The 26,676-nt window shown below is 31.8% G+C and overlaps 1 protein-coding gene and 1 pseudogene across 2 annotated transcripts; both read right to left on the reverse strand.

Moving 5' to 3' along the window:
* Positions 1–1,031: 1,031 nt before the first annotated feature.
* Positions 1,032–4,176, reverse strand: LOC120117662 (beta-glucosidase 17-like). 2 transcript variants are annotated; one of them, XM_039137911.1, is made up of 12 exons: positions 4,027–4,176; positions 3,624–3,693; positions 3,261–3,319; positions 3,075–3,150; positions 2,821–2,986; positions 2,536–2,728; positions 2,276–2,391; positions 1,786–1,998; positions 1,675–1,706; positions 1,489–1,591; positions 1,279–1,387; positions 1,032–1,177 (listed from the first exon to the last, which is right to left on the reverse strand). In XM_039137911.1, exons 1-10 carry the CDS (start codon positions 4,159–4,161, stop codon positions 1,587–1,589), a joined length of 1,065 nt encoding a protein of 354 aa, XP_038993842.1. In that variant the 5' UTR covers positions 4,162–4,176; the 3' UTR covers positions 1,032–1,177; positions 1,279–1,387; positions 1,489–1,586. The 2 variants fall into 2 exon arrangements, with proteins under 2 accessions (XP_038993842.1, XP_038993836.1); XM_039137905.1 differs by having other exon boundaries at positions 1,032–1,196.
* Positions 4,177–5,149: 973 nt separating this feature from the next.
* Positions 5,150–12,488, reverse strand: LOC120117677 (annotated as a pseudogene).
* Positions 12,489–26,676: the final 14,188 nt, after the last annotated feature.

Below are 26,676 nucleotides of genomic sequence, written 5' to 3' on the forward strand. Positions count from 1 at the left end.
GAACAATAAAGGAGAGAACACACCAAATTTACAAGGTTCGACTAAAATATCGTCTACTCCTTGGGCACCACACCGGATGATAACTTCACTATCAAAAAATATTATAAAAATGAAATACTTAGGCCTATTTATAGTTGAGTTTTAAGGACTAAACTTATAAATAACATAATATTTTAGGGACCAAAGATGAAATTCCCATGTGCACAAGTTTGACCACCTACCAAAGATGAATTTTCCAATATGTATAAGTTGACCACCAACCAACTTGTCAACTTTGCCAACTTGCCAAATTTGACAATTTGCAAGCCAAACATAACAGACATAACAACGTTAAGGTGAATCATAAAAGATAGCAAATACCGAGGGTTTTACTATTATGTATTTTTTTAGACTTGATTTATAATTGCTCTCATATTTTGGCACTTTTCACCAAATCATCCTCCGTGCTTCACCAATTCTGCAACCAAGTCCCTTCCACCGCGCCTTCTCACTCCGAGATGTTTCTTGGGACCCTCTACAAGATAGGGAGATGAAATTTCTAACACTTTATAACAATATCGTCCCAATAATATAGACTTGATAGGTAAAAAAAAAAAGGAAATCCCTCAACAATACTCAATTTTTTTATTAGTTAACTATCTACCAGCTAAATTGGTAATACATCTGAACTCATCAACTAAACCACGTCAAGATTCTAACTATGCCCAATTAGGATTGAATATATGAATTAGGGCCAAAGCGAGTAAATAGAAATTAGGATCTTGGTCTCCCCTTGGTTAATGGGATAATTTTATGTTTAGTCTCTTTATATATTGAAAATTTTAATTCAAACTATGAGGTGGATTTTTTCCAATAGGTATTGGTCTGTTCAGCTGCCGACAAGTATGTCTTCGCTTAAAAAATTGCTGTTTGTAGTAGTTTCCCCCCTACTAACTCATAAAAATTTAAAACGCTTAAAGAAATGTATAGCATAAGAAACAGTACAATCGTTCGACTGAATGTTAAGCCATGAGATATTGTTGCGGTTCATCAAGGAGGAACTTCTTGAACCAGTAAGCCGAATGCTTAAGGTATCTTCTCAAGTTGTTCTTGTAATCAATGTACGTGAACCCGAATCGAAGAGTGTATCCCGAAGTCCACTCGAAGTCATCCGAAAACGCGCCCACATATAGTAACCCTTTATGTTAACGCCCTCCCTGCCAAAAGGTCCATAAACACAATCGAATTTAGCAACAAGTTAAGCTAAAGCTAAGCTTGATTTATGGATTAAGTACTCACCGGATTGCTTTCAAAAGGGACCTTAAGTGGTCGTCAAGGTATCTAATCCTAGTGCTATCTTTAAGGGCTTCTTCTATTGTCAATGAAGCATTATTTGCTTCAGCCACCCCTGCAGAAAACAGAAAGCAAATGAAATTCAGGGTACTGGCTTCAAATGCATGGAACTTAAACATCATAACCAAGGACCAAAGACTCCGCGATCCGGCTAACCGTTCTCCGTAATGTAAACGGGTGGATTGTTGTATTTGTTCTTTATGTATAACATGAGATCTCTCAATCCCTTTGGATAAATGAAAAGCCAGCTCACATCAGTCTGCGAAATCGTCGACAAAGATATTTTGTTCATCAAAATGGGCCTTGGAAGATCAGAAAAAGAAGAAAGAGCTCAGAAATTACTGGTGTGCCGATTGGAACTCCATTCTTCTCGGCTGCGAGAACGAAATGGTACGTTAATGAGAATGCTACTAGGCTTTTCCGGGTTCAAATACAATGAGATCATTGGCATACTTGTGATATTTGCCCCTGGCATCACTGAATAAGGTTGAAGTGTTTGATGGAGGAGCATTTTGTGCATAGTTTGAAGTGTAATAATTTGCACCAAGAAAATCAATGGACCCTTTTAACATCTTGGACTGTGCTCTAGTGAATTTGGGCAATCTGCTTCCTACCAATGATTGCATGCTCTTTGGATACTCACCGTATATTATCGGATCCAAAAACCTTCATGAGTTTTGCCGAATAAGAAACATTCGATATAATTCAGTAAATTTAGACAAAAAAGTAATACGAATACAATAAGAATAAATGAATTATTTGGTCTAAGATCAAATCATGCAATGAAGGGAAATCTAACACTATTTATTTATTGGGGGTTCAAAGACGATTTATTCTTTCTAATTTAAGAGGAGAATTGTAACTTATTACAGTTTGAGGTCGGATATGATGATTGTTCTTCTATATACATATATATATATATATATTGAGTAACACGACTCACCATCCAAAAGTAAAATCCAGTGCCCTGAAAGCTGCCTCGCGGTCTTCAGTTGTATCATATTTTGGTACGTACCAGAAGGTTACTAAGGTAATCCCAATTTCTCCCTTCTGAGATTCCTGCACATCCATCACCATAACACATGCGAATTTGAATTCAGATTTGTTCTTATTTAAACATAATTATGTACAGATCTGTTTATATGCATTCTGCATTATATCTAATTACATATAGATATTATTCTGGTCGAATTCGATTCAAACCTGCCACTTCTCTCTGTAGAGTTTAACAGCAGCTGCATGGGAAAGAAGGAAGTGATGGGATAAGATATAAGACTGGTTTACTGAAGTGACAATGCCCATGCTCCACCCATTTGGTTCGTTCATAGTCACCCAGTGCTTGACTCGATCCCCAAAAGTTTTGAAGCAAAAATCAGCATAATCAACAAAGTCATCTCTGTCTAGGAAATAAAAATTCATATTACGTGTTCGAAATTCGAATATATGTCGGACACAAATACATAAATGCGAATTGATGAGAAAACTTACACAACTTTGGGACTTGAAAATCCACCATATTCATCTTCAAGAGCTTGGGGATGATCAAAATGGAGTAAAGACACAAAGGGAACTAAAGCATTGGCAAGGAGGTGGTCGATGAGATTGTTGTAAAATTGGACCCCCAGTGGGTTCACTCCACCACTAAGTTTTCCCTCTGTAGATTAGAGACCCTGTATTTAATTTTCTATGCAAAATCCATCAACTATTTGAATTATTATTAAAATTAAAATTAATGAACTTACTGGGTAAAATTCTAGACCATGAAATGGAGAATCTGAAGGAATCCAAACCAATTTTTTTCATTAGCATTATATCCTCCTGTACATAATTAAATTGACTACTTAATTTCAATGATTAAAGTCATTGACGCATATAGTTAGTGCATCAAATATTAATCTATGAAAATAATTAACCGAAAGATGACTAACCTTGTAACGATGATAAAAATCAATTGCTACATCTCCTGTACTCCCATCAATAATATTTTCTGTAGGTATATCATACCCCGAGTTAATTTAGCTTTTCTTTAAAGATCATATTAATATTTTTATTTAAAAATGAACACTATAACTAATTAACAAAAACATTCGAATATTGGCATTATGAATGAAAAAAATTAGATTAAAAAATCATTTCAACAATGTATCAATACAATATTTAATTTAAACTAATTAACTAATAAATTAAATATCGATAATTATAAATAAGTATATTAATTATTTCCTATAGTTGGGTTTATTTGCCCTTTTATATGAGTGATGTATAAAATAGATAAAATTAACAAAATGAACCTGGATATTTTCTAACGAAGATGTCCCAGAAATTTGGTCCTTTTCCATCTTCAAGAGCTGCTCCTTCGATCTGCGGTAGCAGCGGTACCGATATATAATTCTCGATAGACATTTTACAAACTCCTAAAACAAATTAGTTAAAACTCCAGGTAGTCGCATGTCAACCAATTTTTATTGTTAGTTATACTTTATTTTCCTTGGGCTGATATCCCGACTTCGTCTTTGGATAAAGACGGTCATTATCTTAAAAGTTTTCAATCTTTTTCTTTATATTTTCTGTTGATAATTTATTTTCGTTTTCTAAGATTTTATAAATTTGTCCTACACTAAAATTCTATAAATTCATTCCTAACATATTTGTTTTGATAATATTATTAATAAACCAATAGGAGAAGGTAGGTACCTGGTAAGCAGCTGACCCGGCACCAAAAATAAAACCATGAGGAAAGTAGCTGCGGTTAAATGGCGTATGAGTATCCGTTGCACCCGAAGCTCCAGCAGCTCCCGGGGCTAGTAGCAGCATTAGCATGCGCAACATCAAAGGCCTGTCGATTCCCATGCCTCGTCCCTCTCCGATCTCCATCCACTCTTTCCCTATATATACAAATGGCCGTCCGGGTTTAAATAAAAACAAGTTGGTATTAAATTAGAATTGTGCAATCAATTATGAACATCACTGAATAGTTCATATGATTGTCACTTTACATTATTTTATATAATCAAGTACAAAAGATATTGTTAATCATATGTGAACTTTGACTTGATCTTCCATGTGATAAAGACACCACAACTTGTTACTATGAAACAATGTGAACTATATTTTTATTTGATTATAGATAAATAAAATTGCTAACTTGTTTCTGATAGGCCGAGTCAAGTATATGGTTGAAAATGTACAAGATAGGTTAAGTATAACTTTTGGTACATGAGTTTGGTATTTACATGCGATGAGATTAGGGATGATTATGAGTCGAATTAGATCGGATTTTTATCACATTTAAATTTCATTCGGGTATAATATTTTTTCATCCATTATCTGAACTCGACCCAAGTATAATATACCTTCATTCATCTCCTGACCCAATCCAATTTTAGAGAAATTTTATCAACCTAAAAATCCAATCTGATTTGAGGAGAAAAACCCGCACCTTACATATATATAATAATTTTTATTTTTGTTAGGTAAAATAGATATCTAATTGAATATATATATATATATATATATAAAGAATGATATTATAACAATTATCTCTAAATATATAAATGTCAATTATATTATTATTTTTGGATCAGATCAAATATTTTTCTTTATAAAATCTAACATGAATTTTCAATAAGAAAAATACTATAAAATCAGATCGAGTCATAAATAATCAAATTCACATCAAATGTACATCCTAAATCAGATCTAACAAGACATTCACCAAGAAATAGTTCATTTTTAAATTTATATAACACATTATCGATTAAAATTATTAATAAAGAAGAGATCTAACAAGACATTCCCTAAGCAAAATCATATTGTTTAAATGATACAATAGCCCAAATAGCTAAACTAATTAAAAACTTAAATAATCAAAAACCCTTCTCCATCTCCCTGTTTCATAAGAAATTGTAAAAGAAAAAAATTATAGCGATTCATAATTCTAAATGAATCTCTCACTGTGGAACTATTGAAGAGGAAAACTGTTTCAACTCCTACATCTATATGTGGGAATGTTGTTGAGCCTGAGGTTTCTGATGTAGTTTCAAAAGAATGCTGGTTCCCGTTATTAGCTCGTCGTATTTCCTCTACCGTCTATGCTAGGTCGGCAGTTTTCGGTCTCTGTTCCGGCACTCTCACCACACAACTCATTGCAACCTGTAGCATCTCCACCATTTCCTCCTCAATATTTGGAATCCGTAAGAGTTCCACGTCGAACACTTCGGCCGTCCACTCTTCCCGAACCACCGAATGCACCCACCTCACCAAATGAACTCTCTCCTCGCCACCAGTTGCGTGTATCGGTGATCTCCCAGTTAGAAGCTCAAGTAAAAACACCTCAAAACTGTATACATCAGATGCTTGAGTCGCTTTCCTTGTGTCTGTTACTACTGGTGCACGGTAACCAGCAGCACGCATTATGGTCGGGGGCATTGAGCTCATCACCGATGCTAAACCGATATCCGAGACGCAACCGTATTGTTCGGAGTCGAGGAAAATGTTGGAGGCTTTTATGTTTCCATGTACAAGTTTGCCATTGTTTTGTGAATGGATATAAGCAATGCCTCTTGCAGCACCAATTGCAATCTTAAGTCTAGTTTCCCAGTCCAGAAGTGTCCTGCTTTCACCCCTTTTACCTGAAAATGCATACAGACATATACATATACATACACATACACATACGCATACGCATACGCATACGCATATAGGCACGCATACGCATACGCATACGCATATAGGCACGCATACACATACACATACACATACACATATAGGCACGCACACACATAGATTAAAGATCAAAGAACATATTATATTAAATAAAATATACCCGAATTCGAGTATATCGAGTTAGTTTACCATGTAGCAAAGCAGAGACACTTCCTAGATCATAGTAATCATGAACCACAAGCTTCTCATCTTTTGAATAATAATATGCTCTTAGTGCAGACACATTCTCATGCGTGATATGACTAATGACCTCCATTTGTTGTTCGAACTCCCATTTCACCGATGCAATCTCTTTTAACCTCTTAACCGCCACGGTTACCGAATCCTCCAAGGCCGCTTTATATGTCACCCTAAATGTACCCTTCCCAAGCACCTCAGCAGAAGCACTCAACAAGTCCTCAAGATCAAATGCAAGATTACACCCCTCAAAGAACACAAGCCTGTTGTTGTTATCATGATTCTTGAAAGCCATTTTCTTCAAAGAGATTTCATTCTTCGGGGTGTTTTCATGGAGTTCTTGTTGCGGAAGACGGCTATCGGATAGAGCAAAATCGCAACTGATAATTTGAGAAAATAAAAATAAAGATAAAAGAGACACAAAATTTGCGTGGAAAACCCCTGAATAATATAGGGTAAAAACCACGGGCAATGGTAGAAGAATTTCACTATGAGAAAATAGGAATTACAACTTCTCTCGATCTTCCAAGGAGAAAACAATGATAATTCTCTCTTGATAAAAAGGAGAAAACAACTCTCAAGAAACTCTCTAAATTCTCTCTAGTATTGGAAGAAAGCTAGAATGTTTTGGGATGATTTTAAAGCTAAATGGGATAGGGTATTTATAGCTAAATCTTAAGAACTTAATCTTGTAAATACCCTAAAGTTTAATGATTAAAATGTTATAATTATCCCCTTTTTTTTCAACAAAATGCAACCATCTTTGAATTAAATCAAAGTAGTTGGCTGCCATCTAGAAGATTAGCCGCCCATGATGACTTTTAACAATCTCCCACTTGAAGATTTGATTGGAACAATCATATCTTCACACTATTCTTTATACCTTGTACCTTCATGTTGCTTACGTTTCTGACAGGCCACAAGAGGATCGACACCAGGTAAATTTATCAGCTTTGATCGCCTTCGTCATGAAATCTGCTATGTTGTCTTTGGTATGGATCTTCTGCATATCTACCGTCCCTTCTTCCACCTTTTCACGAATGAAATGGTATTGAACTCGTATGTGTTTTGTCCTTGAATGAAATGCTGGATTCCTTGCTAGATGCAAGGCACTTTGACTGTCACAAAACAAAGACACATACTCTTGATTGTGCCCAAGCTCCTCCAATAGCATCTTTAACCAAATTGCTTCTTTACTGGCTTGTGTAGTTGCTACATATTCTGCCTCTGTTGTGGATGTAGCCACAACTGACTGCAATTTTGAAACCCAGCTTACAGCTCCACCATCAACTTTGAACACATATCCTGTAGTAGATTTGCTTTTATCCAAATCCCCTACATAGTCAGAATCTACATACCCATTGATTAGTAAGTTTGATCCTCTGTAACATAATGCAACATTTGAGGTCCCTTTGATGTATCTTAGGATCCTCTTTACAATATTCCAATGCTCTTTGCCTGGATTCTCCATGTACCGACTAACCACTCCTACTGCTTGTGCAATGTCTGATCTTGTGCATATCATAGCGAACATTAAACTTCCCACTGCTGTTGCATACGGTACTCGAGACATCTTCATCCTCTCTTCTTCAGTGCTAGGACTCATACTAGAGGATAATTTGAAGTTAATAGGAAGAGGGGTAGAAATTGGCTTACAATCTTGCATTCTAAATCGTGATAATATTTTCTTCAAGTAATTCTTTTGTGAAAGCCAAATCTTCCTATTACTTCTGTTTCGGTGAATTTGCATCCCTAGAATCTTGTTTGATGATCCCAAGTCCTTCATTTCAAATTCCCTAGCCAGTTGTGCCTTCAATTCTTCAATATGATCTTTGTTGGGTCCTGCAACCAACATGTCATCCACATACAACATCAATATAACAAAATCGTTATCACCAAACCTCTTGAAATAAGCACAAGGGTCTGCATTAAGTCTGTTGTATCCAAGGCACATAATGAAGGAATCAAATCTCTTATACCAACACCTCGGCGCCTGCTTTAGACCGTACAGAGATTTGTTCAACCTGCAAACCAAGTTCTTCTTTTCGTCTTCTTCAAAACCTTCAGGCTGGAGCATATAAATCTATTCTTCAAGATTTCCATGAAGAAAAGCTGTTTTAACATCTAGTTGTTCCAAATGTAAATTCAATGTAGCACACATTACCAAGACAACTCGAACTGTTGTTAGTCGAACCACAGGAGAAAAAATTTCATTGGAATCAATACCTTCTTTCTGAGCATATCCTTTGACCACCAGTCTTGCACGATACCTCTCCACTTGATCGTCACCATTTCGCTTGATTTTGAAAACCCATTTGTTACCAATTGGCTTCCTTCCTTGTGGTAGTGGCACAAGGTCCCATGTATTATTTTTATGAAGGGCTTCGATTTCTTCTTGCATCGCCATCATCCACAATGAAGCATATGAGCTGTTTATTGCCTCTTGATATGTTGATGGCTCACCATCCTCTGTTAAAAGACAGTATGCAACATTTCCTTCTATAACATAATCTGAGTGCCAATTGGGACGTCTTCTCACACGATCTGATTGACGAGTTGTTGGAGCTTCAGAACTCTCTGGTTCTTGTTCATCATGTGTTGGTTCTTCTTTAGAAGAATCTCCTTGTTCAAACTCCTTTTCCACATGTATCTGTGTAGTCTCTGACTTTTCAGCGTTATCATCGTCTTCTTTTCTTTGTAGCTTATCTTATACAAAGATAACATCTCTGCTAATGATCACTTTGCGGGCAGTGGGATCCCACAAGCGATACCCCTTTACTCCATCAGCATACCCCAAGAATTTGCATTTCCTGGATTTTGGATCCAGCTTTGAAATTTCTTGGGCGTTGTACATCACGTAAACAATACTTCCAAATACATGGAGGTTTGAATAATCAACTGGTTTACCAGTCCACATCTCCATTGGTGTCTTCAGCTCTATTGCAGTTGATGGAGCTCGATTCACCAAATAACAGGCGGTATTGACTGCTTCTGCCCAGAATGATTTTTCTAGGCCTGCGTCCCTCAACATTTCTCTTGTTCTTTCTAACAAGGTTCTGTTCATTCGCTCTGCCACTCCATTTTGTTGAGGAGTGTTCGCCATTGTGAACTGTCTTTTGATGCCTTCTTTCTTGCAAAAGTCATTAAATTCTTCGCTTGTGTATTCTCCTCCATTATCTGTTCTGAAACACTTGATCTTATTTCCAGAATCAAGTTCCACCTGCGCTTTGAAGTTTTTGAAAGTTGAAAACACGTCTGACTTCTTCTTAATAGGGTGCACCCAATATCTCCTGGAGTAGTCATCAATAAATGAGACAAAGTATTTTGCTCCACCTAGGGATGTTACTGGTGCTTGCCATACGTCAGAGTGAACCAATTCTAGAACACTTTTGCCTCTAGAATTTGATGTGTTGAATTTCAACCGGTGCTGCTTACTTGTTATGCAATGCTCACACAAAGTAAGTGATACATTTGTTAAGCCTGGAAGTAGCTTTTGCTCCACAAGGACTTTCATTCCTTGTTCTAACATGTGTCCAAGTTTCTTATGCCATAGCATTACAGAATCTGAACTACATGAGGCAACAGAGGCTTCTGCTTCTAACAATGTCTCTCCCTTAAGCATGTACAAGTTTGCAGCTATCTTTTCACCTTTCAGCACCACAAGTGCTCCACGTAACACCTTCATGATTCCTTTCTGTGTTTCAATCTTGCTAGCATTATTATCCAACAATCCGTAGGATAATAAATTTTTCTTCAGACCTTTCACGTGCCGCACATCTCGAACAACTTTAATTGTTCCATCATACATCTTTAATTTGATGGTTCTCACACCAACGATCTCTAAGGCATGATCATTGCAACTATACACAGATCCTCCTGAGACAGGTTCATAATGATGGAACCATTCTCTTCTTGAGGTCATGTGATATGTCGCTCCCGAATCAATGAGCCATATATCTGCAAATCTTTTTCTGCCTTCCACGGTGGTTGACGCTTCACAGCATAGAGCATCTCCATCATCTGAAGTGTTTGCGGTATTGTCTTGTAGATTGGAGTTTTTATTTAGACTCCAACAATCCTTCTTCAAGTGACCCTTCTTTCCACAGTGGTAGCACTTTAAATTCTTCTTGCTCCTCGACTTCGATCTACCATGTTTATGATTGCTGCTTTGGTCACGTTCTGTTGATCTCCCTCTCATTGTTGTCAACGCTTCTACTTGTTGCAGATTTACTTGTCTGTCTTCCTTGTTCTTGCGCCGATTTTCTTCTTGTAGAACAACAGCTGCAACGTCATCGAAGACTAGACTGGTGACATTGTTTGTCAAGTTGATGATGAGTTGATCGTACGAATCCGATAGACTTTGAAGTAGAAGTTCAGCACGTTCTTATTCTTCTATTTTACAGCTTAAGGATGTAAGCTGAGAAAATAAGGTGTTCAGTGTATTTAAGTACTCCGTCACTGAAGTAGATTCTGGCATACGGAGATTGTACAATTTCCTCTTAAGGAAAATTTTATTGTGCAGCGATGTGGCCTCGTACAATTTGGTGAGATGATCCCATATCTCCTTAGATGTCTTCTTCTCCTCGATGCTTGACAATACTTCATCTGCTAATGTTAGATGAAAGTTTGTCATAACATTCCCGTCCATCTCGTTCCATTTGATGTCATCTGCGAAATCCACCGGCCTTTCATTGATAGCCGCTAGACACCCGTCTTTCCTTAGGATAGACTTCATCTTCAATTTCCACAATGAGAAATTTCTCCCATTGAATTTTTCAATATCAAATTTCGTTGTCATAGCTTCTTCTACGGATAGCTCCCACTATTTCACTATCGTGAATAGTTCTCTAGAACCTTCAAAGAATGTGTAATAACTTCTTATTTTCTTATGTTGGAGGATCCACCTTTTGGTGACAACCACAAAGACAATAAGCAGATATTACACACTCTAATCTAGCTCTGATACTAATTGTTGCGGAAGACGGCTATCGGATAGAGCAAAATCGTAACTGATAATTTGAGAAAATAAAAATGAAGATAAAAGAGACACAAAATTTACGTGGAAAACCCCTGAATAATATAGGGTAAAAACCACAGGCAACGGTAGAAGAATTTCACTATGAGAAAATAGGAATTACAACTTCTCTCGATCTACCAATGAGAAAACAATGATAATTCTCTCTTGATAAAAAGGAGAAAAAAACTCTCAAGAAACTCTCTAAATTCTCTCTAGTATTGGAAGAAAGCTAGAATGTTTTGGGATGATTTTGAAGCTAAATGGGATAAGGTATTTATAGCTAAATCTTAAGGACTTAATCTTGTAAATACCCTAAAGTTTAATGATTAAAATGTTGTAATTATTCCATTTTTTCCAACAAAATGCAACCATCTTTGAATTAAATCAAAGTAGTTGGCTGCCATCTAGAAAATTAGCCGCCCATGATGACTTTTAACAGTTCTTGGGGTCGATTTCGTCTCTTCGGCCGACGACAGATGATCAAAAGGGAAATCAAAACACATAGCAGGACACAAGCTCCGATTATCATCCCCAAGAGTGCCGGTTCACCGAGTTTTCTAGCTTTCTTGGATGGTTGAGCATTAGGTGGTTGGCCTGGAAGAGGAGAAAGAGTGTTGGTTGTTGATGAAAGGTTAGTATTACCAGAAAAAACCCAGATTGGGAATCTTCCAAGGGACTTGGGGATAATACCAGTGAGATCATTGTTGGACAAATCAAGCTGTTGCAAGCTGGGGATATCGATATCCGGAATTTCGCCCGAAAGCGAGTTATTAGAAAGATCAACAATGGTAAGATTATTCCAAAGAGACAAATCAGGCAATGAACCAGATAAGTCGTTGAATTGTAGATAAAGGGTAGTGAGTGTCTTGAGCTCGACAAAATCCGAAGTGAATGAACCGGAAATGGCATTGGATCTAAGGCTCAAGACCTCAAGAGCTGATAACCTACTGAGAGTGTTGGGTGGAATAGGGCCTCGAAATCCCATTCCAGGCAAATGCAGACCAACAACCCTGGACTTGTCACTGTTGCATGCCACACCGATCCAGCTGCTGCAAACAGAGGCTTCTTTGTTCCAGTTGAGAGACCTTGAATGATGAATATGTTCAATGAAATCTAATAACGCTTGTTTATCTTCAACAGGGTCTGCTTGGATAGATAAGAACATAGCCCCCAGGATGAATATGAACAATGAGTTCATTTTCTTCAACATTTTCCCAGTTGCCAAACACCCCGAATGATTCAACCAGAAATCTCAGCAAAAGAGGGAATCTTTTGAGCAGAACTTTGGCCACATCTACATGAGTTCGAATGAGACCATAGATATCAGAAAGTCAGAGACACAATCATTAAAGAATCTGTTTGTAAACTATAATCAACGACATGATTCTAGGCGGAAAATTTTCAAAAGCAGCAGTTTTAGGTGAGTTAGGTCTATCAATCTGTTTGACTTTTCTAACCGGTTTCCTCCTTTTTCTCTGTTTGGCTATTGAGTAAAATGTTTAAAAAAACATTCTGTATCCCTATTTTAGCTAAACACGGCTGCTAATGGATAGGTTTAAATATTTTTCAATAAGCAAAGTTGAATAACGACGTTCAGATTTTTTCTCCTCTTTCTCTTCATTTTCTCGACAACCAAACAGTTAATATTGCAAACACCAGACTCCAGAGAATAGAAAAACTAAGAAAAACAAACTTACTTGAGGAGAAATCCAGATCCCAGAACAAACGAAAACTCGGGAAAGCTTCGGAAATGGTTTAAAATTTAAGAACTTGGCATGGGCGGTTAATCCCTGGGAACATTGAACAGGAAGCAAAGATTAATACATAAAACAAACAAAGCATATTATCCAAGAACCAAATAAGCTACTCCATTAGATAATCATTTGAGAGAAAGAAGCTGCAGTCCACCAGTCCCCACATGCTAATTAATATTTTATGTTGTATTAATTTAAGCTTAAGAAGAATGATATGTAATTAAGGAGGTGCTGTGGGTGTGGCGTGCAGTACGTAGGGATCCTTGCATTGGTTTTCTTCTTCCATTGATCATTGCTTTATTAAACTGGTGTTGGGTCTGCATTTAAACAATATTACATATAAAATTTACGTAATTTTTATCCAATTTGAAAACGGAATATATATAATTTAAATTACATCAGAGAAAAGGGTAGAAGGTGTTGAAAGCTCACATGCAGGCTCCTGTGACCTGCCAGTGTAAATGATAATATAATTTTAGGGACGCTAGCAGCACGCTTTACGATTTAGACGTTGAATTTATATTCGCGGTGTGAGCTATTTAATACTATTTTATTGGCACGAATTATACGTGATTAGTGAATTTATTATTATCTTTTAAGGTTTTAGATTTAAATTACGTATATAAAAGTATAATTTTCATTGTCAATGGTTAATAGTCTTTAAATTGATATTATTTTATATTTGCCACAAATTTAAGGAAAAAATACTATTTTATTATTAAAACAGACAAAGTGGGAACTATTTAAGAGCTTGCATAATCCCCCAATGACTTGCGGATGGTGAAAAATTAAAATCAATTAGTATCGTAACATTATAAATATTTATAATTAAATTTAAATAGAAACTCAAATAAATCAGATTGAATTTCTTAAACTCAAATAAAAATTTAATTTGAGTTATAAATATAACTCATCAACTCAAAATATTTTAACTCAATTCGACTCGATCGAATACTCATCCCTAAATTCAACTCAACTTAATTTATTGGAAGTTCCATTCTTTAACATTGAATATTATAAAGTGAGAAGCTCAAATATATTTAAATTGAGAAGTCATATATTATATTTATATATAATATGATTTTATTTTGATCATGAGTAGTATTTAATATAAAAAAATTAATAAATTATATGTGATGTATAAAATTATAACTTATATTATCATTATTAACTATTTACTTCAACAACTGATATCACTTTTATCGATAAAATCTTCAATTAAGACTCGTATATTTATTCAATGCAATAAATTTCTTTGGAACTTCATTCTTCAACATTAATCATCATACGATAAGCAACTCAAATATATTTAGACAAATTATTTCATTTTATTATCAAGGTTTTATTGTCCGTTCTCATCTTTTATCACTCTTCTATAAAATATCGTTATGTTCTATATACCGACCGAACTATTCCATTCAATTTTAAACTAATATATGTGAATATTACATATAATTGTTATCTATTTTTTTATAAGTTTTATTTAAAATGATACAAAATTATAATGAATATATTTCATATATTCATTCATTCATTCATTCATTCGTACATGATGATCTATTTTGATCATATAATGTGATAGGAATAGTGGCCTTTCTTGCATAGTTGCGTGTAGTGATCAGATTGGTTAATGGGTGTGAGAGATGACGACTTCCTCCGTCGATTATAATAAAAAAGCGTTTGGGAATGCTTTTAAATCACAACAAAATCTATACATTATCTAATATGTTCAGTCCTTTTCGCTGGATATTACATTAATTTGATGATGTGGTTCATAAGATTTGAATCTTATCGTATAATGTTTTTCTTAATTTAATTAATTGTAAGAGGGGAAAAAGCAACCAGCTTGAGTAGAAAATTTCAGAGGCCCCTAATAAAGGAGCACCTCATTGAGGGAAGGCAATTTTGTTCCCCTGTACAGAGAGCCCATAGGAACATTGTACCTAAATTCCCATGTTTTAAATTGAGAATTATAGATAAATAAAATAAAGTGTTGAGTATTTTTTTTATTCTCCATAGATATTGTCACATTTTTTTTATTAATCTATGATAATTATAAGATAATATATATTTTAAAAAGTACCATCTAATAATCAAAATTTAAACATTCTTATAGCTTCTGGTACTCGAAACTGAAACCTCTAAGGATAACAATTATATATTTAATTATTGAATTAACTTGATTTGTATATCACTTTTTAAAAAAGGTGTAAAATATTAATTACACATTAAAAATAAAATAAAAAACTGAAATTTAAAATGATAATATTGCACACTCTATCATTTGTCTGTTTGAGAAGATAATAATGATTTTAAGATGAATAATATCACAGTAATCATTTGATTATCTAAGTTTATGTTAATCTTTCGGTAAACAAAATAAATAAAAGATGAGGAATATTAATTTTACGTCAAAAATTGTAAAATTTAAAAACGATACTACTAGTTAAATCATATTAAATATTGTATAACAGCTAAAAGTAATAAAATACATTGATAAATAATATATGTACTATTTTAATGATTATAAATATATTTTATAATAGTTAAAGGTAATAAGATATAGGGTAAACTACACGGTTGACCACTCAACTATGGTCAAAAATCATTTCGACCACCGATATTTCAATTTGATCAATCACACCACTTAGCTATTTAAATGCTTCAATTAAGCTACATGTAGTTAGCATTTAACATAGTAGTTGACGTGGCAGTTAAAATATTTTGGTATAATTACACAATTGGTCCATGTTACTTATATATTCTTTCAATTTGATCATAATTATAATAAATTATAATAAATTTAATCATCGAATCAGGAGGTGCCATGTGTCATTGGTGACACCTATTATGACATGTATCACCCTCTGATTTGTGGAAAATAAAACTATTAAATGAAAATAAATTTAGTCTTCCAATCGAATGACGACACGTGTCATAATAGGTGTCACCAATGACACATGACATCTCATGATTCAAGAGTTAAATTTATTTTAATTTATTATAATTAGGACCAAATTAAATTTAATTAGTTCTTCATTTAGTATCTATTTCTATAACATGATAAAAAGATATGTTCTATAAAAAGCGATTTATCGATATGCATCTTGGTCAGTAAAGACGTTTTCTGTTTATGTGATTATCTACTTGAAAGATACTTTTTGTAGAACATGCTTCTCTATATAATTTTTTTTAATAAAGAACTAAACTACAAAATATAACATAAAACTTTAATTTGAATATTATGTTAAATATAACAATTAAATCTGAAATTTAGTTCAAATAACTAATGATGACTTCTTCACATATGAGTTCATGACTGTAATTATTAATTTTGAACGAAATTTTCCTTTTACATAGGTTACTTTTCAACAGGATCTTCATTCTCATCATCTTTATCAACTTCAACTTATTATGTTGGAGTGGAAGGAATAGGCGAAAAGTAGATTAGATGGGTAAAATTTCATAAAGGTGTGTTTTACATAAAACGCTTTCTAGATAGACAACCACATAAGTAAAAGACGCTCTCTGCAGATGGTATCTTTGTTTACTAGGATGCTATTTCGATAAAACATTTTTTTACAGAGGCGGCCTCTTTATCATGCAACAATTATATAAATGTTACATAAAATAATCAGTAATATATGTTATTTTAATAATTAATTAATTTTTTTATATATATTTAGGTGAAAATGCCAAACCTTTAACCCATGTGTATATATATTATATAATATATATACTTTTTTGACTTTATCATAAAGATTTTCAACTTTCAGCTTTATTCGTGGAGTCGAACGTCCTCTTGTTTTCTAACTATGAATTGGAGCTCAAAACTTTCTTCGTACAACCTTTTGAAAATTAAACGGGAAAAATATTAAATTAAAGTAGTCGTTTATTTTAATTTATTGTGAAATTATATTTTAGTTCATCTTTTAAATTTAAGTAATGAAATTATAAATTAAAGTTTCAAGATATGTTAAATCCCTAGAGGGAATTAACTCTTCGTTGACCTAATGAGATAGGAATGGGTCGTTCTGCGGTGCGGCGCCTAAAAAACGGCTAATATACGGCGTGACCGGTTAAACAAGTGACCGGTTAAAATTTAGACCGGTTATGTTATATTATTTAACCGGAAATATTATAAAGTACAATAACATACTAGGTAGCGCTTATATAATGTAATAGGTAGCGCTTATATTTACCTATTTTATAAGTAAACCGGTATATTTATACCGATAGCATTGCAAATTTACCTATTACATTATATTATATTGAAAGTGTCCATACTTTTTATAAAAAGGATCGATACTTTAACAGTGTTTCATGTTTTCCACCTACAATATTGATTTAATAATTTCATTTGCACAAAAAATTATTTGATTGTTTTGATATTTTATAAAATATTATTTAGAATTTTTAATTTAATAATAATATATATACCGTAACGTAAAAAATAAATCATTAGACGCCTATAATTACTAAATTAATATCTTAAAACTCACTCAAAAGATAACCTTAAATTAATGTTTTCCACAGTGAAAAAAGTATGGACACTTTTATAAAAAAGATAGACACTTTACAATATAACCACTACCTATTGCTTGGCATCATATGAGATTTGGATTTTGATTTCCTTTTGCTTGGCACCATATGAGCTTTGGATTTTGATGAGCATCGGAAGTATTTCAGACTTATGATTTGGGTGGTACTCAACTTATGATTTTAGTTGCTATTTGTTACATTTCTTGTATACCACCCAGATCATACGCCCGAAACGTTTCTGACGCTTTAAAGTTGACCAAAAAATAAAATGGTCGGGATTTCCCTCGCGTTTATACGTTGGAAAAAAAACAATGGAAATTAGGAATAATCAATGATAACATGCATATTGGCTTGGGCTAATATTTATAGTGGAGCCGAAATATATATTGAAATTCAAACTCAAATTGAAATTTAAATTCAAACTCCAATTACATATGAAATGAATTTGAAATGCAGTGTTAAATTGAACATGAAAATTGCATAATTGATTCATACTGTTCAAGTAACATGCTTTATGAACCATCAAGCTAAAAGACAATATTGATTGAGTTCAAAGCTGAGTTGTGAGTTGATGGAGTTGTCACACTTGTCACATGGTTGGAATAAAGTACTCACATGCGAGATAGATACCTATTACATTATATAAACGATACCTATTACATTATATAAGGGCTACCTATTACATCATATGTTTACCTATTATATTGAAAGTGTCCATACTTTTTATAAAAAGGATCGATACTTTTTTTAAAACTTATGTAATTTATGTTTCAATTTTTTTAACAGTGTTTCATGTTTTCCACCTACAATATTGATTTAATAATTTCATTTGCACAAAAAATTATTTGATTGTTTTATATTTTATAAAATATTATTTAGAATTTTTAATTTAATAATAATATATACCGTAACGTAAAAATAAATCATTAGACGCCTATAATTACTAAATTAATATCTTAAAACTCACTCAAAAGATAACCTTAAATTAATGTTTTCCACATTGAAAAAAGTATGAACACTTTTATAAAAAGGATAGACACTTTACAATATAACCACTACCTATTACATTATATAAACGATACCTATTACATTATATAAGGGCTACCTATTACATCATATGTTTACCTATTTTATTGAAAGTGTCCATACTTTTTATAAAAAGGATCGATACTTTTTTTAAAACTTATGTAATTTATGTTTCAATTTTTTTAACAGTGTTTCATGTTTTCCACCTACAATATTGATTTAATAATTTCATTTGCACAAAAAATTATTTGATTGTTTTTATATTTTATAAAATATTATTTAGAATTTTTAATTTAATAATAATATATACCGTAACGTAAAAAATAAATCATTAGACGCCTATAATTACTAAATTAATATCTTAAAACTCACTCAAAAGATAACCTTAAATTAATGTTTTCCACAGTGAAAAAAGTATGGACACTTTTATAAAAAGGATAGACACTTTACAATATAACCACTACCTATTACATTATATAAACGATACCTATTACATTATATAAGGGCTACCTATTACATTATATTAACGGTGAGGGGCATAACAAACTAACATGTCCTCAAGTCAAGCTTAGTTTGAGTACAAGCACACAGCCTACATCAACTGATTTTTTCGAAGACGGAATGGAATGACAACGATCTCCATATAATATATCGTAAGTATCAACATCACTCCTATTGTATGTACATATAAATATTTTGAATGAAGGAAGAAAAACCGCGTTACTTCAAATTACCGACACTTTTTTAAATGGTATGGACATAAAGTACCGACACAATATTATAAAGTGTCGATATAGGTTGTAGACCTATTCGCTCATAAAACCGGTATATTTATACCGGTTATATTACAAAATTATCTATTACATTATAATTATGGGTTCCGATGTATAAAATGTCGACATTTTTTTAAATCGTATCGACATATTTTTCTTCCAATATGGACATAAAGTACCGACACAATATTAAAAAGTGTCGATATAGGTTGTAGACCTATTCGCGCATAAGACCGGTATATTTATACCGGTTATATTACAAAATTATCTATTACATTATAATTATGGGTTCCAATGTGTAAAATGTCGACACTTTTTATTTTTCCTTGAATATCTATTTCTACCTGCAATCGGTCCCAAATGCTTCCTTACTCCAAAACCCCAAACAACACATAAAAAACCCTATCGCGATTACTGTAATAATAAAAAATTAGGGTTTCGATAACATACTTTTCGATTCGACTGCAGCAACAAACAAACAAACTTCGCTTTAGAAACGCCTTCTGAAATGCAGCAACAATTACTCTTCGATTTCAAAAACTCGTCCGTTCTATCTATTTTCAGAGGATATTTAGCTTATATTTTCATCGGATATGTTATTTATATTTAATCGATACAAATACAAAAGTGTCGATACTTTTATGTCAGGTGTCGATACTTTCGAAAGGATAATTACCTATTTCTTTGAAAGTGTCGATAATTTATTACACGTACTTACGAAAGTATCGACACTTTCAATATATCCGGTATCATTTTACCGTTTTTATCATTTTGATACCGGTTTTATCATATTTTTACCTGTTATATCGTTGTGGATCGATATTTTTTTTTAAAGTATCGACACATTATAGGCGCTATAACTGCTTCTCTTTTAAATTCACAAAGTGTCGATCCTTATATAACGTATCGACACTTTTAAATTTACCGGTTTTATCATTTTGTTACCGGTTTTATCATATTTTTACCTGGTATATCGTTTTGGATCGATATATTTTTAAAAGTATCGACACTTTTTAGGATTTAAAACTGCTTTTAAAGTTATGTAATTTATGTTTCAATTTATTTAATAGTGTTTCATGTTTTCCACCTACAATATTAATTTAATAATTTAATTTACACAAAATTTTATTTGATTGTTTTGATATTTTATAAAATATTATTTAGCATTTAAATTTAACAATATTAACCAAATATAATAATAAATATGTTTTCAACAGTGAAATAAGTATGGACACTTTTATAAAAATGATATATACTTTTTTGAAAGTTATGTAATTTATGTTTCAAATTTTTTAATAGTGTTTCATGTTTTCCACCTACAATATTAATTTAATAATTTCATTTACACAAAAAATTATTTGATTGTTTTGATATTTTATAAAATATTATTTAGATTTTAAATTTAACAATATTAACTAAAGATAATAATAAATATATTTTCACAGTGAAAAAAGTATGGACACTTTTATAAAAAGGATAGATAATTTATAATATAACAAGTAAAAATATGACAAAACCAGATTCATTATGACAAAACCGGTAAAATTTACTTGATATGTTAAACGTATGGACACTTTTATAAAAAGGATAGATACTTACCGATAACCAAAGTTTACCGGTTACCAAATTTTTTAATAGTTTTTCATATTTTCTACCTAAAACATTATTAGTTGTCAACATAATAGGTACCGCTAAACCGAATTTATTAAATACATTTTAATGTATCCGGTAATGTTGTATATTAGCCGTATATTAACCCGTCTTTCCTGAGACATCCCCGATAGGAATACCTCAGTAGAACCACATGCTTCTTCACATGATAAAGACTTTGGCACCTGTCATCATTGACACATGACAAGACCTACAGACAGAATCTATAAGGACAATACAAAATAAATGTACCTGTCCAGAGTTTTTCATCCATTCAAAATGATACGAGATAATGGTACCTTCAGAATTCTGTCTCACTCATTTTCCTAGCCTATTATCTTCAATCAATTTAGAAAAATTGTGTCTAAATTATTATTATTATTTTTATTTTATTTAATATTTAAATTTTACTTTTTTAAAAAATTATCCTTAACTTTTACTTTATGTTTCTTTTTGGAAACCATGTTTTATTTGTTTTCCAATCAATTTACAACTCTCAATTAGGGACGAAAACAAAGTTGGACTCTAAAGATTTTGATTTGATCAAATTTTATAAAATTGATTTTTTAAGATCTAAATTTAGACAGTTATTTTATTTAAAGAATAATGTCAGGCAAAATTTGAGTTTAAAGTAAAAAAATTATAATCCAACTTAGTTTGAGATAATATATATATATATATATATATATATATATATATATATATATATATATATATATATATATATATATATATATATATATATATATATATATATATAGAGATAGGGTGATGATGACACGTTTTACGAGTAAAAATGAGAACAGTCAATGATGAACGTCGTTAAATTAAATTATAGAGTACTAAACGTATAATTATAAATTGATTAAAAAGATAGATATAATTTGAATAAAATAAAATATTTATAAAACATTAGTTTTATGGTAAACTATACTATTGACCATCTAACTATTTACCCATTTACTTTAACCAACGATTTTTCAATTTTGTCAATCGGGTCACCTAACTATTTAAATCTTGTCAATCAAGCCACCGGCCGTTAAATATTAACGGAGGAGATGACGTGTCAGTTAATAAAATTTGTACAATTACACATTTAGTCCTCATTACTTACACATTCTATTAATTTGGTCCTAACTTTTATTTAATCCAATAAATTTAATCATCAATCCGATGGTGACATGTATCATTGTGTGATTATATTTTTTCTTAATATTTTTATTTAATTTAATAAATTTTCTATCCAATTAAATGGTGACATGTGTCACCAATTGAGTGAATGTAAAATAAATTACATCAATAACCGTTGCTGGTGGAGTTTGAACTTGTAATGCAAGCCAAAAAATTGAACACCCTAACCACTAAGTGAGAGCACTAAATTTGTTTAGTATATAAAACATAATCTATATAATCTATTAATAAAATATAAAATATATATAACAAATATTATAATTGATTAATAAATAAATATGTTTTATTTATATTTTAAATCACATTTAATGCAGAAAATCAAAATAAAAGTGAATTTAATATGTTATAATTTAAATGTATCATTTTACATATTTTAAATTAATAAAGTGTCTTCATTATTTTAATTTTATTGAACTGAGATGTATCATATCTTATATTTTAAAATATTATAACTTCTATCGATTCTAATCTTATTTAACAACTCTATATTAAAAAAAGACCAATTCAATAAAATAAAGTTTCCCCTAAAATTTTCTTCAAATATATAATGAATAAATGATAAAATATAAAATTCTTACTCTAATCGGGATATAAACAAGTCAATGCATAAGTTAAAATGCTTACTACGAAAAGCCCTCAATTATCAAGAAAGTTCTAAGTCAACGAAGCTCTTTGTTATATTTCAATTATAATATATTAAAATTATTTTTATTTTTCCATTAAAATGATTTAAAATATAAATAAGATACATTCACATATTAATCAGTTATAATATTTGTGTGTGTGTCTATATATATATATATATATATATATATATATATATATATATATATATATATATATATCGTATTATCGTATTATTCAATTATTCCATGTTGGAGTTATTATTATGTAATTTTCCCTTTTTTATTGCCATTAACTAGATATATTATGTCATGATAAGTTTTTCATTTGAATGGTGGAACCCAGTTGTTGGGATGTATGCTTTCTTTCCTCACGTCTTGGGTTTAAACCCCACTAGCAGTGGTTATTGATTTAATTTATTTTACATTCATTCAATTGGTGGCATGTGACACCATTTGATTGGATAGAAAATTTATTAAATTAAATAAAAATATTAAGAAAAAAAATCCAATCACACAATTACACATGTCACCATCTGATTGAATATTAAATTCATTGAATTAATTAAAAGTTAGGACCAAATTAATAGAATGTGTAAGTAATAAGGACTAAATGTGTAATTATACAAATTTTATTAACTACCATGTCATCTCCTCCATTAGTATTTAGCGGTAAGTGGCTTAATTGACAAGATTTAAATAGTTAGGTGACCCGATTGACAAAATTGAAAAATCATTGGTTAAAGTAAATGAGATGACTATCCAGCTCAGTTGGTAGAGCACAAGGTTCTTAACCTTGAGGTCGTGGGATCAAGTCCCACGGAGGGCATTTCATAATTCGGAGGTCTTCTACGGAAACTGCTTTCAACTTGGTGTTGGGGGCAGCCTACTATCTTACCTCCCTCTTACCCCATTAGATATGGGGATAAGGGAGAACCATTTTTTTATTGGTTAAAGTAAATGGGGTAAATAGTTAGGTGGTTAATGGTATAGTTTACCATAAAAAACTAATGTTTTATAAATATTTTATTTTAATTCAATTACATTTATATTTTTAATCAATTTATAATTATATGTTTAGCACTTTATAATTTAACGTTTTATAAATTAATTTAACGGTGATCACCGTTAACGGTGCCTATCCATACTCAATGAACGTTATAGAATATTTCTTAGAGATAACTAAAATGATACTCTCTCTATATTTTTTTTAGATTCATATTTTATCAAATACAAATAAAAATTATATATGTATAAGATTGATTGTTGATTTTTATCCAAAAATTAAGTCGATTTTGAATCGAATAAAACCTCTCTAAATTCAAATTAAATAGAGTGATGAATTAAGGTTTCGACTCGACCCAATATGTAATTGTCCCGACTCTCAACAAACTAGATAATTTGTTTTAAACCATCAGTTGCTCATAGGAGTGTAAATGAATAGAACGTTGTTCAACGAACTATTCGTGAATCTAACGTTAACTAATATGTTAAACAAATATGTTTGCGAATGCCAAGCTAACATATTGTCGACATCGTTTTTCACCCAGGTGGGAAAAAACAAGTACCTACTTAGGGGGTTTTCTTTGAAAATGTTTTGAAATGTGTAGAGTCGCCACCAATCATTTTAAGGTGCGATCGGGACACCATAAAAATTGGGTACTTTTAATAAAATATTTTATTTATATCAAAATACCAAGTTTTAGGATCTACGAAAACCAAAAAAATAGGTTCGAGAGTTGGTTACGCGTAGGGAATGATTAACACCTCCACAAAGCCCAAAAATTGATACCTAGTTGACTACCCTATATTTAGAATCGAAAATCTTAAGTTCGAGCTTTATCTAATTTAAAAATCATTGCGAATCCAAAGTTAAAAAGAGTATTCGCTTATTAAAGCCAATAGCATTCGCCCCCTAGCATAAATGCATGAGATAAGCTATTGTGCCCAGTAACCGGACATTACCTCGATCTTAGAAATCATGATGCAATCTTGAAAATGATTTCGACATATTTCGGGAATCACTAGTAGTCACTCCTGAGCATGCTTGCAGGAGATATACCATTGACTTCTTAATAAGTGAACATTGCCTTAGATTTTAAAACATGATGCAATTAAACAATTTATTAATCCTAATTAAACTAAAGGTAGATTAAGGCTTTTTCTATCTTAAAGTGTCAAATTACAGATAATTAAAGAGCCTAGATGCATAAATCTAAAAATGTAGGCTCTAATATTAATCATACTTGATTTTAACCAGTTTTGAATCGAATAATTGATATGGTCCCTTGAGCATTTAGGCGAGGGCCAACTCAGATTACTCTCTCCCTAAATTAAAGGGACTAAATTGAAATCTTGATCTAAAGGTGAAGGCTCTATTTGACCTATTTAATTATACTAATTTAAAAATCTATTTAAAGTTTAAGGACTAAAAAAAATAAGAGAACTACAATTAGGAGATCTAAATATAAAAGTCTAAAGATTAAGGATCAAAGTCTATAATACTTAAAGTTTAAGGACTAGCTAATAAACTACCGCTCTAATAATTGTGCTAATTAATTAACAAAAAAATTAAGGGATTGGTCTAAATAAGTTTAAAAAAAATTAGTTAATGATTAATAGTTTGGGTATTCGAACAATCGACTCAAGTAATAAAGCATTTTATGTTAAAATTAGAATCGAATTGTTCCCCAATTAAGGCTAAGGTAAAACCATAATTACTAATCAATTTTAAACTTAAAGATTCTAAATCATGGACAAATTCTAAAAGGCTAATAAAATAAAATAAAATAATCATGTATTTTAAAGTGTCAAACAAACAATTAATAATAAATAAATACGAATTTTTGATCAAGATCTAACAAATTAAATATAAAGGGTCTAAATCACACTGTCATTAAATTATAGGGATTAAAAAAATAAATTAAACATGTAATACAATGAATAAGTTAAAACTGATTAAAAATTAAATAACTAAATAAAAAAACAAATTAGTGACCAAGATATAAAATACACTGAAATTATAGGAATTAAACATTAATTATTCTTTTTTTTCAAGCCTAAAATACACTATATAAAAAATGCAAATATTGCAAAATCAACCCATCAAAATTAAAATAATCACTGTAGTTGACCAAAGTGCAAAAACACGCTAAAATTAGGGAGACCTAAGCACGATTATACCACTCAATATATAGCATAAGTCAAAAAGAGGGAAATAACATATTTGGTCATCCCAGGTGACCAAAGTGCAAAAATATACTAAACCTAGAGGGACCTAAGAGTGAATAACCCAAAACCTCATATATAAAACATATTTCACTTTTTTTCTTTAATTTTTCACTCATTCTTTAAAAAACAAAATCTCAAAAAGAAATCTCCCCAACTCTCTCTCGATTAGCCCTTACTGACACTTTCCCCGTCGCTCTGGCCATCGCTTATGGTGGCCAGAATTCCTAAACCGACCCCCAAAAGAATAAAAAAAAATACTCCCCAACCTTATTTCAGCCTCCTAACCCCAAAAATTCTCCTAGATGCTTCGACTTCTCTATCTCCGACCACCTCATCGACTACCCCCTCTCAGGTGACTGCTCGACTTCCCCTCCTTTTTTTGTTGTGTTTTTTTTTCGAAACTAAAAAAAAGAAAAAAAAAATTACCTCAATATTTTTGTTTTTCTATTGCTCCGAAAATGAAGGGGGAAAATTCATTTTACACTGTTTTTTTTCCTGGATTTTATACCCAATCTTACAGAACTAAAATAAAATAAAGAAGAACAAAAGAGAAACATAATCTATACTTACTTGTGACGATTACTGTGCGTGATGATTTTGGGTTTTTAATGCCCCGGGTTTTTCGGGTTTTGTTG

The sequence above is a fragment of the Hibiscus syriacus genome, unplaced genomic scaffold, assembly GCF_006381635.1.
Source record: "Hibiscus syriacus cultivar Baekdansim isolate YM2019G1 unplaced genomic scaffold, ASM638163v2 tig00000916_pilon, whole genome shotgun sequence".
NCBI classification, from domain to species: domain Eukaryota; kingdom Viridiplantae; phylum Streptophyta; class Magnoliopsida; order Malvales; family Malvaceae; genus Hibiscus; species Hibiscus syriacus.

Excerpts from the sequence above, each read along its gene's own strand:
- LOC120117662 (XM_039137911.1), bottom strand. The coding sequence starts at position 4,161 with ATGTTGCGCATGCTAATGCTGCTACTAGCCCCGGGAGCTGCTGGAGCT. Across the intron at positions 3,151-3,260 it reads ATTTTTATCATCGTTACAAG|GAGGATATAATGCTAATGAA; the intron begins GTTAGTCATCTT and ends AATTATGTACAG. Across the intron at positions 2,729-2,820 it reads TTTTCAAGTCCCAAAGTTGT|AGATGACTTTGTTGATTATG; the intron begins GTAAGTTTTCTC and ends TTTCCTAGACAG.